This window comes from Rhododendron vialii, chromosome 6a (genome assembly GCF_030253575.1).
Source record: "Rhododendron vialii isolate Sample 1 chromosome 6a, ASM3025357v1".
Taxonomy (NCBI): domain Eukaryota; kingdom Viridiplantae; phylum Streptophyta; class Magnoliopsida; order Ericales; family Ericaceae; genus Rhododendron; species Rhododendron vialii.
Window position 1 is genome coordinate 36,656,170 of NC_080562.1, and position 19,351 is coordinate 36,675,520.

Consider the following 19,351-nt stretch of genomic DNA (forward strand, 5'->3'; position numbering starts at 1 on the left):
CACTTCTTATTGCTCCAAGGCTAGCCAATAATTTTTCGTATTGACATAACGTTGAAATTTCTATGTCAATAAAAAGTAGCATGGTATATGGAGTAATGTCAAATTTACCAGTACTATTTTGGTCGAGCTAATAATTTATTGTGAAGGTCTTAACTCTTTCTCATATTTTTTTATTTTTTACTTTGGGTGGATCGAGCGGATCCAATTCGCATCAAATCCGCTCGCGGCGGATTGTTGTTTTTTCCATCCGCATCCATCTGTCACATACCTCTCGGTTTGGTTTACGGACGGATCGGTTTCGACGGTTCAGTTGTTCCGCTGAGTAGCACTAATAATCACACCGCATACACAACCGAACTGTAATTGTAACAAAACTAATTAATAATTACGTGAATACCCTTATAAATACCTCAAATCACAATTACGATTTCAACTCCACCCGTTCCGCTAAAGTTCTTATTTTTTACAAACTTGTTTTTCGTTTTACGAGACATGTCATTCTCTCACAATACATCTCATTTAATTCAAAAAATGTGTACATATTTTAATTAGCAGATTGAGGCCTTAGTCATCCCTATTCTAGCTGCCTCTTCTAGGTCTAGATTTTCACTCTCTCTTCCTCCCGTCTCTCTCTGATGTACTAATTTGTTATAGTTTTTTGAAAATTTTGTTGCTGGATATTTATTGTCTCTAACTCTATTAAAAATGTTGATCACCAATCTCGATGAAAAATTAAACCGAACCAAATTGATAATTGTATTTTTGGTTATGGATTAAATAAAATGATCAGACTTTGGTATGATTTTAGTTTTAGCTATATGTTTCGATTTTAGTTTTATCAAACCGAATCACACAGCCGTCATCCCTTATGATCCTATTTGGTACCCACCATAGATATTTAGTATAGGAAAGTGATTTTTTGCATTCCCTTTTTTTATAATTGTACTTCAAAAATTGTCTATTAATGTTCGTGTTAAGTAATTTTACGAATTATAGAGTAAAAACAAATTTTGGAATGCAATTCTAAAAAAATGAGAGCAACCCGAATCAAAGAAAAACTTCCAATATAACACTAGTGTACGCATGCTGAATTTCAAGCTTTTACGCTCAATTTTAACAACAATTTAAAAAGTGGAAGATGAATTAGAGGGGAAAAAGGATGGATTTTGTTGTGATTCTTGATTAATTGCAAACCTTACCATGAATTACACAGCATCCTAAAAATTTAAAATAAATGAACAACTCAGATTATTTGTGGAATGAGGCTCACACAACCACTTGTACAGCGGTACCTCATGGTCAGTACCCATAGTCGAGTTCGAGAAAAATCAAGAGAAAATTGTTCTGAGACTCATTGTCGGATGATTCTGTAATAGAATTCTAAACTAGCATTGTTCAGAAATATACACATCTAAAGAGCATCCGCATCAGGATCTCTATATTTTGGACCAAATTATATCTTAAAAAGTCTCTTTATTACTTTAGCTACTCACTTTAAAAATGTCTCCTGCATCAGACTCTCTATATCAAAAATATCCCATTAAAAATATTGTTTCTTTATTCCTAAAAAAAAAAAACTGCAAAACTTAACCCATCTTTTTCTGTCTCTAACTTTACTGCCCGCTCTCTCTCTCTATAACTTTACTCTCTTCCCCTGATATTCACTAAACTCGACACTTCACCAGCAATTAGCAAACCAAACCACTTCATCAAGCTCCTCTTCGTTGATCAACCCCCAAGCCCCTCTCTGCCGATCAACCCCCAGCCACCGTGGTTGCCTTTCAAGAAGAACCCTCTGTCATTGTCTTCGGAGCCCCAGAACTGACCCGACCCACTGGTATTCTCAAGGTTCGCCAGCGCTCCGGCAGTTCCTCGGCCTCTCGCACCGACGTCGTCAATAAGATCTAGGATTACATCAAGCTCTCCCACCATACGACTGGTACGCAACCTATATTACTGTTTGCTCCAGATCGAGAACAATAAAATAATAAGTAGCCTGTGAACAGTTCCTCGTGTGTTTCAACGAGGGACTGTAGCTCCGGCTATTCTTCTGGTTAACGAGGCTGGTAAACATAGATTTTGGGAGTTTTTTTTAGTTTTGCTCGATACTATAGTTTTCAGGGTCGTTACTATGTGGATGCTCTAAGGGTACTACTAAGCTTTAAGGGCTTTTTCATGTTTTGTCCTTATTCAAAAAAAAAATCGCGTTTGTAAGTTTTGGACCAAATTTTTGTAGATTATTGATTCGTCTCGACGATAGAAATCAAAAAATCCAAAAAATTTTACTTTCACCCAAACGTTTTTTAAAATATCCAAGATAAAAACCCAAAAAGCCACAAAAATTTGACACAAAACTAACTAATAAACGCACAAAAACTTTGAATAATGACCAAAACTCTAAAAAAAAAATCCAAAAATCTTAGCGGAACTTTTAGCCTAAGCCTGTTAATATACATTTATTGCATTGTGTCGTTGATTATCGTTCTTATTTAATGTCTTTTCTTATTGTAGGAAGCTTAATAATTATGGAGTATAAAACTTGGGCGTAAAGTGGAAGCTCATGACTAATCTGTGGTCCATGAATGAATTATTATTTGATGGGACCCTTTTAGTATCAAAGTGGAAGGCTCATGACAAGCCTTTCCCCACTGGTTTTTTGTTTTTTTCTTTCTCTTTCTTTTAGGTTAAATTTCACTGACCTCCCCTGAGATTTCTGACACAAACAGATATCTCCCTTGAGGTTTCTGAAATAACACTGCCCTCCCCTGTTGTTAAAAAAAATTACTTGCAACAGTAATTCATGTATTTTCTAACCACTTGGGTAGAGCACATCAAAAGTAACTCTTTTCTCTAACATTTGTAGTGTTTTTTCACGTCAAAAGTAAATACTCGCTCCGTCCCATAATGTTTGTCCGGTCCGCAAAACGGAAACGTAAAAATAATACAATTTTTGCAAGAAAAGTTTACAAAATTCAACAACTTACTAGATATAGATGAGTTTTTTTTAACTTATGAAAAAAGTTTTATTTTTTCTTGAAAGAAATGCAATATTTTTTGTTCTCGTTTTGCGGACTGGACAAATATTATGGGGCGGAGGGGGTAACATTAAAATTGAACCAAATTTAGTTAAAGTTCAATGCAAGTTTTGGTGTACTATAATCCTTGTAGGGCGCTCCGCCTTATAGGATCCTCAGGTCTGTGATTGACATGTTCTAAAATTAAAAAAAAAACTCCATACAATTATAAAAAGTAAAAAAATGCAATCAATTTTAAAAAAAAATCACGAAGTCTAGGATATTATGAGTTTCATTGTATCGGTAAATTATTTTGATAGAAAAAACAAGTTGAAAGAACACTGAGTTTCATTTTGATAAAAAAAAAAAAAAAAACTTTAAAAAAAACACACATGAACCAAAATTAGAAAAAGTTAGAAAAGACAAAAAAATTCTGCCTATTTGGAATATTTTGTCATTAATGAACCAATCATCCGGAAAAAAAATTGCACAGAATTAACGAGGGCATTTTTTTCAATGGAGATATAAAAATAATTGAAAAAAGATTATTAAGCCAAACCATGCCTTAGTGAATGGGCTAGTTGTGTTGAGATTAAGAGGCGAAAAAATCATTGTGGTATTAGGTGGGTGGTGGCATAAGAGCAACAAAAAGATTGAAAAAAATTAAATCACAACAAATGGAGTGCCTTCATGCCTTTTTGTAAACAATGATAAAATAAATCCCCGAGCACAAACTATCTTTGCATTTTTTTGTTTAAAAATGAAATTGGGAAAAAAATGAAGGAAACAAATTTATTATAATCATCAAAAGCAAAATCCTCTAATGCCCAAACAAACCAAATAATGCAATAGTTTTTGCTGCATGATTTTGGCTTTAATAGAAACTTGATTCACTCTTCTTCTTTTTTAATTTCATTGATCATTTTGTTTGAGAAAAATAGAAAAAACAAAAACATTTGTAAAAAAATAATGATAATAACAATAACAGTAGTAGTAGTAGTAGGCTCCGTTCCAGAAACCTTCTTACAAAATAAGTACTTATTTTGAAACTTCTCAAAGAAAAATAAGAAGGATTGTTCCACAAAACCTAAATAAGCAGTTTATTTCACATTTTCAAACTCAAAAATAACGAAAATGAAAAATAATTTTTCAATTTTTTTTGCACCGTATTAAAGATCTCAATGAGATCTATCAAATAAGATCCATATTGATAGGAAAATTATTTGCGTAAGCACATAATTTTTGAACTTGAAATTATCTTCTTAAAAAATAAGTAATTGTTCACCCTTTTGTGGAACAACCCTTCTTATTAGACAAAAAATAAGAACTTAAACCCGTTCTAGAACGGGGCCGTAGTAATACTAATAATACGCCTAATGCTTTTCAAGTGGATTCATTTCACAAAATGAAAGAGATGAGGTGTAATTCCAAGAATCAAGTTTGTGCAATCTATTTACTTTAAGGGTATTTTCATATTTTGGTACTTTTCTCGCAAATCTTAACGCCATCCATGACAAATTAACAGCAAGGGGGTCTGTTGACAATGTCAGTTAAAGAAAGGAGGGCAGTGTTATTTTAGAAACCTTAGGGGAGGCATCTGTTTATATCAGAAACCTCAAGGGAGGTCAGTGAAATTTACCCTTTCTTTTATTACTCCCACTGACTCTTGTCTCCCACCCAATAATATAGTATATTGTTTTTACATCAGAGGTTGGTATGGTACCACTTGCGTGCAACTTAATTTGAAGTAATGATCACTTGCTTGTAGCCTTGTGCATTTTGAAGCAGGAGGCCAGGGAAACAGAGAGCAGAATGGGAAGGGGAGAACTCCAGCTGAAGCAAGCCTAAACCTAAAGAGAAGGGAAGAAATTAGCAGTACTGCTCCAAGACACGAGCTAGCTAGCAGAGGCCTACCCTTTATATTCCAATACCTTGTACGTACGAAATCCTCTCTAATTTTATTCATGGCCAAATGACTTTAGTTATTGCGTATTAGTTTGAATGCGGCTACAGTATTGCAGTTTGTATCACAGCCGTTCATCTTTACATTCAACGGTTTAAATTTTAAAAACACCATCCGACGGTTGCGATCACTTGGACCGCGCGCACCCCTGCAGTGCAAACTTGGATTGCAGACAATCCAAAATTCTTTAGTTTTGGTTTCCTTTCAATTTATTCACTCAGTTGTATAACAATTTTGTTTCATTTTGCTAAAGTACTGGAGTATTTTGTTCTGAGTATCCAAGATTGGGTGCATGTTTGGTTTGTGTGATTTCAAATATTAGCGTTATGCAATAGTTCATTTAAATTATTTTTTTAACAAAAGTACAATAAATGGATGAGATAACTTTTGCTACGACAAGACAGATTGTACCTATGACCCTAGTTTGGTATTTGTTTAGCATAGACGATCTGTGCTAACCAAAGATAGGCTTGATCGTTTATGGTTATGCTTATCCTCTTGACGATACTAATGGGCAGGTGGCTACCTTACCGTGGATCAAAGTTAAATGAATAGATCAAAACTGTAAACTAATACAATACTATTGTTACAAAGTCTGGTGGAATCGACATTTCAAGACTCTTTTTACTTGCCTACAAATCAAATTCTGTAACATTATAAATTTTTTTTGGCACTTATTAATTTCTAAACAATAGAATTTTTTTTGGCAATCTCTGAGGTTTGACATCACTACTCTTTTAAATCTACTACTAAATATTCCACGTAAAGCTTATAAAATAAAATGAAAAACAAAAATCTTAAATTCCTGCAGAGTACTTTGGAGACTTGGCAGTCGTCGCTACATTTGTGTATAGTGTAAAGATACATGTACATTTCTGCGAAAGCAAATGTAGAGAGATGGAATCTTTTAATTTAGGGAGTTAATTATTTTTTGGTTGAAGGGTTTTTAGTTTATTTTAATTTTGAAAAACTATTTTTGGCCCAGAACATGGTAAAAGGGAAAATTTCTGCTTATCCTTTAATTTTTTTTTAATAATGTTTTCCTCAACTTCCTGTAATCTTGACAATTAATGTCGATCACCATATACTAATTGTGTAGTATGTTAGAAAGTCACGTGACCATATATATAACAACCCGGATCCTCAAGCACCACGAATATTAAAAAGTCCACAATCTGTCTTTTATTCCAAAAACTATATAATTTACAACTATCTCTAAAGTAAATAAACAACCACCCACTCTCGCAGCAACTCAGACAAGCTCGCACCACCAACACCTGGCCCGCTAACCAACCTGCAAGCTGGAGTCCGAAGGACCCCAGGAGTGTGTGAGACATAATAACGTGTACAATATCAACACCAAATAAACTGCACACCATCAACCACCACGTATAACACCAACCACGAATATAACACATTCCACATAAATGGAACCACATATCCAGTCCTCCTCGGTGTATACGAGTGACGTACCACCTCACTAGCCTCACCACAGCCCATTGGCCGTGTCTTTTGGCATAGCTTATTAGCCTAGTCACTCCTTCACATACCAAACAGTTCCACGATATACAGTCACCGCACATAACACCATCAACAAGAACCCAATATTAATATTATACAAGAAATATATATCTCACACTCACACTCAAATTGTCTTGCCATCATGCTTCGAAATCACATGCAACACCGTAAAATCTTCACGTCCAACTCCGTAGTACTCGGCCTTCTGGCTCTCGGTAGAAACTCACCGAAAACCTATTTCTTTTCCTTGGAGAAATCTCTTGCTCTTGCTTTTATACAACTCTTGTTGAGTCAGCTCACAAGGTGTCCTAATAAGACACTTGTCCAACCTATCATTTTGTTTTATTATCAAATCTATATTTGCCTTAAGATTCTAAGGTATAAACTCACCCCTCACATGCAGACATGCACGTGTACTACATCTAGGAAGAAGTGTTTTGTCCATATAAGTTAATAAATCAAAAGTTACTGGAAAGAAAATATATATATATATATATATATATATATATATATATATATATATATCGGGGTATTACAATATACTACTCCCTCCGTCCCTAAAAGTTAGGCACTTTGGTGCTTTTTCTTATTCCATAAAATTTGCCTACTTTGAATAATCAATAGCAAAATTTGGTGAATGTCCCATTTTACCTTTCCTTTTGCACGTGAAACAACCAATTCAAATAGATAAAGTACACTTCTCAGACTGATGCAAGCTGTTTAGCGCCAGAGCCAAAATTTGGGCCACCAAATTTCAAATATTCAAGTACTGGTCATAGTACACGGGTATTTTTGGAAGGTTTGCATTTCCATTGTACATCAAATTTCCTTTTCTTTTATGAAATTTCCAAAAGTGTCAAATTTTGCGGGACGGAAGGAGTAATTGTGTAGTATGTTAGAAAGTCACTGTGGCTGTGCCCCAAGATGAGTGATTAATCACTCCAGAGAAGAAGAAGGTGAAGATTTGATTCTCGCCAGAAGCGCGAGTGTTTGGTGTGGTGCATTGATGTCATTTGGGCTTGTTCCACCCGTATGTTGCGTAGTGGTATCCCTCCCATGTCCCCTTAAGAGTAGACTAGACATCTACTGAAAATATATATATACATGGAGAAGGAGGTGCGGTTGTGATTATGACGGACATCTGAAATAAAATCCTTTTTGGTTTTTGAAGTTTATCTTGTTGGGGGAGAAGAGAATAAAAGATGAATATTGAAGAAGGGAAGGAGAGAGGAGTAACCAGTACTGGCAATCCCCCTCAACCAGGAGTTGCAGACTATCCTCCGCAGCAGGCGATCGGTTCGTTCCAAGGAGTTGCAGACTATCCTCCAAAGCCGGTGGTCGGATTCCCTCAACCGGGTCCGCCGCCTGTCGGTACCTATTCCTCTGCTCCTCCGCCACCACCTCAGTTCTATGCCGACGGAAATCAGGCCGGCCCAGGTTTCAACTCTCTCTCTCTCTCTCTCTCTCTCTCTCTGTGCAAGGGTGTAATTATGTATCTAGTTGGGTTTAATTTTCCTCTTTCTTCTCTTAGCAACCAAATATAAGGAGAGAATTTGTTTGTTAAAATTTTTCCTATCTATCTTTTCAATTCTTACGCAACTTCCAAGCACACTCCAAGAGCATTCGTAATGGTAATAATCAAAATCAATATCAATAACCAAAATGTGTTACATCAGCATTTGATTATCTATTTAGTCCATAACCAAACTTAACAATCTTTAACTCCACATTGGTTATTTTTGCATCTGTGACCAAAAAACCTTCACAATATACAATGCACGTTTGTCCAATCGCAAACGAGATTCAATCACACACTTGACCATGCCAAATTATTCGTCTCGATGAGACAATTCCAATGTGTGGTGTTTTTGAGTTATTAAGTTTTGAGTTTGGTTATAGAGTTTTGGTTATTGAATGAGTGAAATTTGGTTATTTGCTAAAAGATTTGTAACTTTGCTTATTACAATATGGAGTGTTTTTTAAGTGTTGTTGTTAAATTTGCTTATCTACGTATAATTGGACTTGGGATAAGTTGAGGTTTGAATTCTGAAATCACTGAAGCCGATTGTTTCAACTGGTTTGATTTGGAGATGTTATGAAGCTGGAAGTCTATAATGATTGAAGTCACCTCTCGTTTAGAGTTTTGTTGCTGGTATATATCGACTTTTCAAATGGATTGAAGTGCTGATCTTCGGGCCATTTTGTTCCTATGCTCATTCATTATCTATTGAATGTAATTTTTTCTTCTTTCTTTTTATTTTATTTTGTAGGCCTCTTATGGTACCTCATCCTTGTAGTCCGTATTTGGTCTTCCCTCGATGTACCCTTTGTCGAGTTTTAATAAAATTATGTTGCCTATCAAAAACAAAAACAAAAACACTCATTTGCTTATTACAATGGGGATGCTCTAACGCTTCATTTGGTTTAACTTAAGGTTCAGTTTTTTTCTTTTTTATTTCCTCTTATATGCCTTTGCCGATTATTTATTTATAATTCTAGATAATTTATTTTAAATTTATTCCGTTCATCTCAATAAGAGGAATGTGTAAGATTATCTGAGATCCTTGACCGCAAGGTAACTATCACCGTACCAACCTGTGAGGTTTAACCTCTCTTTTTTTGGTCAAAATCTGAGGTTTAACTAAATGCGATTGTTTGTTGTTCAACTTAAAATTATTCGGGTATTTTTATTACTATTAATCAGGTATTTTGATGGGCTGTGGTGCAGGCCCAGGATATCCAGTTTCTGAAGCAGCACCAGCTGCAAGGGAACCTGACCGCCTTTTTTGCTGGGGTTTGGGTGTTGGCTGGTTATTGCAAGTCTTATCATATTTTGTTGTCCAAAAATAATTCTATAGATTAGAAGTTTCATGGGATGAGCTATAACCTCCATGCCAACAGGCCCCACCTCTTCATATTCCTTCAAACGATATCTATGGATCCCATTTCGGGCTCACAACGTGATCCTATTTCGTCCGGCTCACAACGAAAGATCTAAATCGTTGAACTCGTAGTCCTTGTAGACAGATATATAATGATGAGTAGCTTGGTTGGACACAATACTACAAAAAAGGATAACAATTACAATTACTAGCTATGATCATATGTCTTAATCAGAATCACAGTTCTATATTTTAAATATATTAGAACAAAAGGTAAAAAAAATTTTGGAACTGCACAATATGCGATTTTTTTTAGTGTGCTTATTAATGTCCGATTAGTGCTGGAATTTTGCAAAGATGTTAATTATCTCTTGGATAGCACTTGATGAATGGTTTATAGCAAAGGATGGAGAGGAGCTAATCCCCAGGCCTCAAGTTCTATGTATCGTATTTTGGTATATCGGTGTTTTTGTGCATTATTTGCCCTTGGATATCATTTTAAAATTCTCATTTCTCAAGATTTCCAACTTAATCCAATTAAGGATCAAAAAGCCAGAAAGAGCAGGTCTACCAAACAACCGGCACAGCAGACTTGAACCCATGATCATTTCCCCCCCTAAGTCGTTTTGCCTGATGTTGATTGAGCTGCATTTTTTCTTATGAAGGTTCATCCTTGGTTTCATCTTTGGTGTTATTCCCTGGTATGTTGGAGCAATCATGCTACTCTGTGTCAAAAAAAAGGACTACAAAAGAGAGAAACCTGGATACATCGCTTGCGCAATTTTTGTGAGTAGATTTTTTTAGACAAGAACGTAAGATTCGATTTGGTTAATTAATTAGGTTCACTTCTTTCTCATTTCCACTCATGTGGCTTAATTTCCTTAACTTATTCTTATGTAAAGGCTGATTTTTTTTGGATTCAAATGCACAGGCTGTCATTGGTACAGTTCTGATCGTTGTCGAAGTGACGACAAAGTATGCATAGGGAAGACCTTGATTGCATTTTTACTGTGCATTGCGAAGTTTCTCGGCTGATCTCGTCTATGGTTGAGCAGCTTCTTTCTATTGGAGAGAGAGAGAGAGTAATCAGTAGAGAGGAAACTTATGAAGAAACCGTGTTATTAGAGAGAGGTTGGTTAAGAATCCCAAGTGAACAAGTTGATTCAGTTTCAGCTTAAATTTGTGAGTTTATTGAATCGTTTATACAAAGTTGCATAATGATTTAAGCTTATTGTCCACATTCAACATTTTCGTGTCTAATTTATCTCCTTGAACATAGATGGAAAACCAATTGGGAATTCAAGGTAGCAAGTTCATTGTTTCGAAGATAGTAGTAATAAAGTAGTTGTGCGGCTTTTGAGATAGGAGCTAGTTTGTTTTCTCAAGGCTATTTAGGGACTTCACAGATTTGTGTCATCAATGATTTGTGTCAACAATTTTTTTAGGGTCAGTCCGTATAGAACTTTTGTTATGGCTTTAAATGGGATCTTCGTTAGTGGACGGTAAATTGATCTCTCAAGATTATCGCGATATATGTAAATTGGCCCGAACACTTGAGTTATAAAAAATAGAAAAAGTGAGTACGGGCCCTGCCTCCCTGTGATGGGACCAAATTAAAAAATACTATAAGGGTAACGACCAAATTGGTACATATTTTATACAGATGTTGTGCAGGGCTCACTCCTAAATCTCAAGTATAATGCACGAGGGGAGGGCGTGCAAACGCAAAAACATTTTTTGAAAATATTTTCAATTATTAAATTTTGCGAGAGTGAAATTTAAGAGCGAAAGGGGTGGGTCTTATCGGAGAATTATGTGACTTAGAGTGCACTAAATCCGCGGGTGAGCGCTCTAACAAAGCCCGGCTGAACTGTAGCAGAGCTGGTTATGTTTGGTGTTGGGCTTAAGGTATTTTGGCCCAAGCTTAACCCAGGCTTCATTTGTATACGTTTGTCTCAGGTGGCCCGTGAAAAATAAATAATGCTAAGGATAGACAATACGGGTGCTGATATTGTACCGATGATTACATGGGGCCTACTCTGAAGTCTCACTCAAATGACCCGGTCCATTCACTAACTTAAAAATAATCCTTTGAATGAACGGCGTTAATTATTTATGTGGAATCCCAAAGTGAGACCCCTACAACCCAATAGAGTATCGGTACCTCATGACTAGACCAATATCCAAGTTCGAGAAAAATCAAGAGGAAATTGTTCTGAAACTCATTATTGCACGATACTTCGACATCACAACCTTAACCCAGAGTTCTTGTTTGTCTATATTAAACCTCCACCACCACTTGGCCAACAAATCATAATTGTGCTCTATCAGTTTCTGAACCTTCTTCTTCTCATTTAAGGACTCAAAACCTACCTAGGCATGTAGACCTCAAATGCAAAAACGGTAGCAAAGAACCCCAACAAATTGTACTATATGGACTTGCTTCTGTTAATTTATGAACTTGTTTCTTGGTAGATTTGCATCCCATAATGCATACGCATCTCCAGAGAGTGGTCATTCTATGGGCCTACTTTGCATAATCATATTAGGACTTGTCCTTTGTATTAGATGAGCTTGCTCTTATAATTTCATGTCCTCGTTTCTCTTTTTTTGTTGCTCTTATAATTTCAAGTCCTTGTTTCTCGCTCTTATAATTAAGGGAAAAAGGGTCCCGGCAGGTTATGAACACTATGTATTTGGTCATATTTAGGCATGACAATTGGACCCGCCCCGCCCTACCTCGAGCGGGGCGGGTTTTCCACCTCATTTTCGGGTATATGGTCGGTGTTGAAATCCTAAAACCCAACTAGGTTCGGGGTGAAAGTACCCCGCCCCGATATTACCTGACCCGAAATATATTTATATATAAAATTACACTTTTATCCTAATCTAATTATCATTATACTTAAAATTTTAATATTTTTACCCTAATATTATTATCATTTTATACTAAAAAGAATTTATAATCTTACCTTTATATTTCACCATTATACTAAACTACCACTTTATTTATAACTATTTTCTTTTATTTTACTTTTAGATTAACAATTTTTTATAATTTCTTACTGAGCAGGGCGGGTAAACTCATTCCTTGGTCGGGACGGGAACGGCGGTACCCAAAAAAATTTTGGGTCGCGGTCGGGGTATGCCGAAACCCGCCCGCCCCGTTGCTATTCCTAGACATTAATTGCTCTTACCATGTTTTGGGGATATTAAGAGTTGAGGCATGAAATCGGCGCTGCTTCCTTGTCTCTACCGATTTTTCGCAAGTTGATGGAGAATCATTTGAAGTATGCCGGCTTGCTCGTGTATTCATAAAAAAAAACAAAGAAGTTGAGTCTATAATTCGTAGTTTTAAAAACATGATAGTGATTATGAGCTATTGTAAATTGATTCCACTTGTCATTACTGAATATATGTATGACTAAATCAGTTTAGGTGGTGTTCCAACTAGCCTTCTTTTTGAAAAAGTTCTTTTTCTTTAATTTTCAAACTCAAATATAATGAAAATGAAAAATAATTTTTTGATTTTTCTTGCACCGTATAAAAGATCTCAATGAAATCTATCAAACAAGATCCATATTGGTAGAAAAATTATTTGCATAAACATATAATTTTTGGGCTTAAAATTACCTTCCTTTTTCCAAAACCTTCTTTTTTTGAAGTTGGAACCACCCCTTAGCCACCTATATATTCCTCTGCTCCTCCGCCGCCACCTCAGTTCTATCCCCACGGGTACCAGGCTAGTCCAAGTCTCAATTCTCTGATTCTCTCTCTCTCTCTCTCTCTCTAAGTGTGTGTAAGCGTTCAGAGTTCTTCTTCTTCTTTTTGTCTTTCCAAGTGTATATTTAGGGTTTTAGTTGAGTTTAATTTTTTGTTGTATCGAATTGAAGAAGTTAGACACATGTCGTATCCAATTGAGATATTTCACGTTCGTTTGGACATTGGAGAAAGGAAGAAAAATGATTAAGAGGAAAAAGAAAGAGGAAGTTGAGAGAATTTATGGTTTCTCCTTATTTATATTTTTGCTTTTTCTTCGCTCTGCAACCCAACAAAAGAAGTGAATTTTTTTTTTTAATTTTTCATTCCATTTCCTTCCAAGACTTCCATACACAACCTAACACTTCATTTGATTTTACTTAAGGTTCAGTTCGTTCTTTTTTTTTTCCCCTCTTATGTTCATCTTTCCGTAACATTTTTAATTCTAGATAAGGTTTGTTAAAACTTTTATAGTTCATCTCTTGACAAGAGAAATAACCGTTGATGGTGATTGATCTATATGCCTTTTATTGAAGGTTCATCCTTGGATTCTTCCTTGGTGTTATTTCCTGGTATGTTGGAGCAATCATGCTATACTTTGTATCAAAGACTAGAACAAGAGAGAAAAATCTGGATTTATCGCTTGTGCAATTGTCGTGAGTAGTTGTTTTTTACTTGACACTTCAGATTCGATTTGGCTAATTAGGTTCTATCCTTTCTCATTTCCAGTCATGTGGCTTAGTACTTCGCTCAATTACTTATGCCGTTACCTTATAACTATTATGTAAAGGCTGTTTTTCTTTTTCTTTTTTTGGGGGATTGGAATTTGCAGGCTGTCATTGCTACCATGGCGATAATTGTAGCCGTGGCGATCCTTTATCATAACGAGGAGTGCTAAGGATAAAGAAAATGGACAAAGAACCGACCCTTAAAGTGTACTTGAATGGCTCAAATTTACTGTGCAGTGCATCTGAACCGTTCAAGTACATTTTAAGGGTTTGGCTGCATTTATTGCATCCATGCAGGGATCAGAGGCCGGCTGGGAGATAGGCTCAGAATTTGCTTAGTAGTTCAAGTAGAGTCACACTCTTCGAGCGAGGCTCTATCGTTTTTCTTTTCTTGTCGTACCGATTTTATTTTTTCATCCTAGTGATGAACAATGACGGAACCAGGATTTTACCCTAACAGTAGTGAAATGTATATTAAAAAAATCTAGTGGTGAAGAGACTATATAAGTTGGGCAAAATTTTTTTTTTTTTACATATAATAATTACATTTTCTAAAATTCTTGTTGTGGCGGTCGCCGCTACTAGACCCCTCCTCCTGATCCCATCTTTGGTGATGAATGAAATTCTTTTTGCCGATAAAAAATAAACTGTGTCTAGGTTTTGATTTTCTACTCAATTCAGAGCAATTGAAATCAACAACTTTATGAACTTGTTTCTTGTTAGACTTGCATCTCGAAATGCGTACACATCCCCAGAGAATGGTCATTTCATGGGCTTACTTTGTGAAATCATATTTGAACTTGTCCTCTGTATTAGATGAGCTTGATCTTATAATTTCATGTCCTCGTTTCTTGTTTTTATTTCTCTTTTAAGGAAAAAAAGGGTCCCGACAGGCTATGAACACCATGTATTTGGTCATATTAATTGCTCTTACCGTGTTTTGGGGATTTTAAGAGTTGATCAGGCATGAAACCGGCAATGCTTCCTTTGTCTCTACCATTGACTGGTAATTGTCCCCTGCCAAAAGAAAAGGACTGTGAAAACCGATATTTTGCAATTCAATGGAGAATCATTTGAAGAATGTCGGCTTGGTTCGTGTATTTAGGTGGAGTTCCAGATCAACAGTAAAAAGTAATTTTAGAAAATGAAAGTTTTTCAAGCTTAAAAATTATGTGTTTACGCAAATAATTTTCTTACCAATATGGATCTTGTTTGATAGATTTCATTGAGATCTTTTAAACGGTGTAAAAAAAATTAAAAAATTTTCTTTTATTTTCATTGTATTTGAACTTGAAAAACTTTTTTTTTCTAAAATTTTTTTTTACTGCACATCCGAAACACCAAAAGAAAAAGAAAAAGAAAAAGAAGAAGATGAGTCTATGGGATATTTCTGAAGAGTTGTGCTACCTCCACACACACTTGCACACCCATACACACACCCACACACACATTGCAATGTGCAGTGTGTGTGAGGCCCACACACTTATGTGTGTTTGGGTGTGTGAGTGGGTGTGTCCCTAGCACCACTCTTTCTGAAATGGTGTGTGGCACCCACTAGGCACTAGCTAGCTTCGTCCCTGAGTCTAACATTCCTTGCTTTAAAAACATGATGACTGATTATGAGCTATTGTAAATTGACTTCACATGGCATTACTGAATCAGAAAGTCTACACACACATATAATTTGTGCACAGATTGTGCAAAGATTTTGTTGTGAAACCCACTATGGATCCCACATAAATCATCCGAGCCGTTTATTAAATATAAAATATTTTTTCAAGGGTCTCTGTAAAAAATAATCTCAATCCGATACCTATAGGTACTCAATCCAATCATATAACTTTTCATTATTCGGAAATCTGAATGAAAAGTTAGATGGTTAAATGAAACACTTATAGGTATTGGATTGAGTTTTTTTTTTACGGAGACCCTTGAAAGAATATTTTACATTTAATGAACGGCTCGAATGATTTATGTGAAACCCGTGATGGACTCCACAATAAAATGTGTACACAAATTACTGTGTGTGTAGCACAATTCTTACTGAATAGTATATGTGATCTCGCACTCATTTGAAAAAGATATTATTTGGCTGTCCTGTCATGGGTAGGCAGAGCCAGCCCGGACACAAAGCACTGGCCTTGGGCATTTCCAAGATATTTTTTTGGAACACCTCAATTTTTTTTAGAAGTTCTTGCACACAAATATGCACAAAGTATTTTCCCTTGGGGTCCTGTTGCACGCGCGCACAATCTTCCTCTCTCTCCTCTCTGTCCGGTTGTCCTGTCGGAGTTCCCCACGCCCCCCGCCCCCCCCCCTCCCAAACACTACAGTGACCGACCGACCCTGTGTGGAGTTTACTCTGGGCCCTGCACGAATGATCCGAACCGTTCAATAATTTAAAAAAAAACCGAGTGGGCCATGTGTGAAATAAGCTCAATCCGATATGTGTACGTGCTCGATCCGAGCCGTTCCAAAATCAGATGATCCGAGCCGTTCAAAAATGAAAGTTTGGAACGAGCATGTACACACATTGGATTGAGCTTATTTCATAAGAGGCCCACTCGGTTGTTTTTTAAAAAATTATTGAGTGGCTCGGATCATTCGTGCGAGGCCCGGAGTGGACCCCACACGCGATCGGTAACTGTAACACTGCTGCCCCCGGCTTTCCGTTGACTGACTCTCTCTCTCTCTGTTTATATATATATAGTACAAAAGCAGTGTGGACACCCTCTCTCTCTTTCCGTTGACTGACTCTCTCCCTCTTGTTGGTAATACAAAAGCAGTGTGGACCCCCCTCTCTCTTTCCGTTGACTGACTCTCATTCTCTTGTTGGAGAAATTATTCGTTGCCCCAAGGGCAACGACAGGTGGTGCCTTCCACCTTTTGTTTTTTTGTTTTATTCGCAGGTGTCTTCCACGTTAAATATTCACTAACACGCGTTTTCTTTTTTCCTGTCCTACTAGACACAGCATTTTCTCTAAAATTAAGTGTTTCAAATTTCAATCCGTTTGAATAAGTGAGAAGATTTTATTTTTTTATCATTTAATTCTAAAGGGTCATAATTAAATTTTAACTGTAGGGCTCTCGTTTTCTTTAAAAAATATGATTAAAAAATTAAGTGCTTCAAATTTCAATCTGTTTGAATGGGTTAGAAGATTTTATTTATCTGATCATTTAATTCTAAAAGTTCATAATTAAATTTTGACTCTAAGGCTCTCGTTGTTAACCCTAAGAAAGTCGTAGAATCAAATATCTCTTAGGACTAACCAACGAAAGCCCTAGAGTCAAAATTTAATTATAACCCTTTATAATTAAATGATCAGATAAATAAAATCTTCTCACCCATTCAAACGGATTGAAATTTGGAACACTTAATTTTTCAACCTTCAGTTTATATATTAAAAAATATGGTTAAAAAATTAAGTGCTTCAAATTTCAATCCGTTTGAATGGGTGAGAAGATTTTATTTATCTGATCATTTAATTATAAAGGGTCATAATTAAATTTTGACTATAAGGCTCTCGTTGATTAACCCTAAGAAAGTCGTAGAATCAAATATCTCTTATGACTAACCAACGAGAGCCTTATAGTCAAAATTTAATTATGACCCTTTAGAATTAAATGATCAGATAAATAAAATCTTCTCACCCATTCAAACGGATTGAAATTTGAAGCATTTAATTTTTTAACCATATTTTTTAAAGAAAACGAGAGTCCTACAGTTAAAATTTAATTATGACCCTTTAGAATTAAATGATAAAAAAATAAAATCTTCTCACTCATTCAAACGGATTGAAATTTGAAACACTTAATTTTAGAGAAAATGCTGTGTCTAGTAGGACAGAAAAGAAGAAAACGCGTGTTAGTGAATATTTAAGGTGAAAGGCACCTGCGAATAAAACAAAAAAACAAAAGGTGGGAGGCACCACTTGTCGTTGCCCTTGCCTCAAGGGCAACGAATAATTTCTCCTCTCTCTCTTTCCATTGACTGAGGCCTGTTCCGCAACGAAAAAAAATTTCTTATTTTTTAAGAACGTAATTTCAAACTTAAAATTATGAATTTATTAAAATCTAAAAACATGCAATATGAAAGATCTCTATTACTATGCAAAAAAAAAATTGAAAAATTTATTTTTCATTTATATCATTTTTGAGTTCAATAATATAAAATAAACTGTTTATGTTTTAAGAAGATTTTTGGAACGGAGCCTAACTCTCTCTCTTGTTGATAGTACAAAAGCAGTGTGGAGAAAAGGAAAGTGGTACCCATGATGTGACCATTCATTGTTTACTTCCCACGCTTTTTCTCCTTTCCATCTCTCCCTCTTTTTTATTTCGGCCTTGCTATTGTCAGCCCATGGAGCTGACGATAAACACGCTAGAAGACAAGAAAAACATATATTTTTGTGCATTTTTATATTCTTTTATATACATTCACACATTCACTATTGTCAGCCTAATAGGCTGATTTTAGAATTTTCCTTTTTATTTTGAAGCTTAAAACCTAATGTTTATAACTTTTGTTTGTACATTATTTTTTTTTATACTTAAGAGTCCAAATTTACAATTAACAATGTTAAAATCAATAATTAATAGTGTTAAAATTAACAATTAAAAGTTTAGATTTATAATTAACAGTGTTAATTTATTATTAATTAAATAATTGACATTCAATACCCCATCTGTCTCATTTTAAATGTCCCATATGAAAATTCATACTCCTTCCGTCCCTTTTTTTGTGTCCAGTATTTCATTTTGGGCTGTCCATTAATAAGTGTCTATTTTGTAAAGTTAGGGGGGTAAAAGTTAGTGTATTGTCTATTTTGTTCCTAAAAGTAGATTTTATTTTGAAAAGTTAGTGAGTAAAAGTGTAATGATGATGGATAAGTAGGGAAAGTGGAGGAAAAAGTTGATGTGAAAGGTGTAATGATGATGTCTTTTTAATAAGTTGGAGTTACGAAGCAGGACACTTAAAAAGGGACGGAGGGAGTACTTTTTTAAACCCCAAAAAACATATTTTAACATATTACTCCATCCGTCCCATTTTAGTTGTCCATTTTGTTTTTCGTGTCGTTCTTTCAACGCTTATATCTTCTAATATGAATCTCCAAAAATATACAATATGAATCTTGTTTGATAGTTCTCGATTAGATCTATAATACAAAGTTTTCAAATCAAGAATTAATAGTGTTAAAATTTAACAATTAACAATTTAGATTTATAATTAACAGTGTTAATTTATTATTAATTAATAGTGTTAATTAAATAATTGACATTCAATACTCCATCCATCCTATTTTAAATGTCCCCTATGAAAATTCATACAATTTTAAACCTCAAAAAACATAGTTTTACATATTACTCCATTCGTCTCATTTTGATTGTTCATTTTCGTGTTTCGTGTCGTTCTTTCAACGCTTATATCTTTCAATATGAATCTCAAAAAATATGCAATATGGATCTTGTTTGATAATTCTCGAT

General features: G+C 35.3%; 1 protein-coding gene across 4 annotated transcripts; it reads left to right on the forward strand.

Moving 5' to 3' along the window:
- Positions 1 to 1,360: 1,360 nt before the first annotated feature.
- LOC131329036 (large ribosomal subunit protein eL20z-like) lies at positions 1,361 to 10,627 on the forward strand. Of its 4 annotated transcripts, none has more exons than XM_058362069.1 (6): positions 1,361 to 1,939; positions 2,512 to 4,948; positions 7,670 to 7,935; positions 9,227 to 9,314; positions 10,046 to 10,166; positions 10,312 to 10,627. In XM_058362069.1, the coding sequence occupies exons 3-6, from the start codon at positions 7,701 to 7,703 to the stop codon at positions 10,363 to 10,365; spliced, it is 498 nt and encodes a 165-aa protein (XP_058218052.1). In that variant the 5' UTR covers positions 1,361 to 1,939; positions 2,512 to 4,948; positions 7,670 to 7,700; the 3' UTR covers positions 10,366 to 10,627. The 4 variants fall into 4 exon arrangements, with proteins under 4 accessions (XP_058218052.1, XP_058218054.1, XP_058218053.1 ...); XM_058362071.1 differs by lacking the exon at positions 1,361 to 1,939 and having other exon boundaries at positions 4,688 to 4,952; positions 7,670 to 7,759; positions 7,805 to 7,935; XM_058362070.1 differs by lacking the exon at positions 1,361 to 1,939 and having other exon boundaries at positions 4,688 to 4,948; positions 7,670 to 7,759; positions 7,805 to 7,935.
- The last annotated feature ends 8,724 nt before the right edge of the window (positions 10,628 to 19,351 follow it).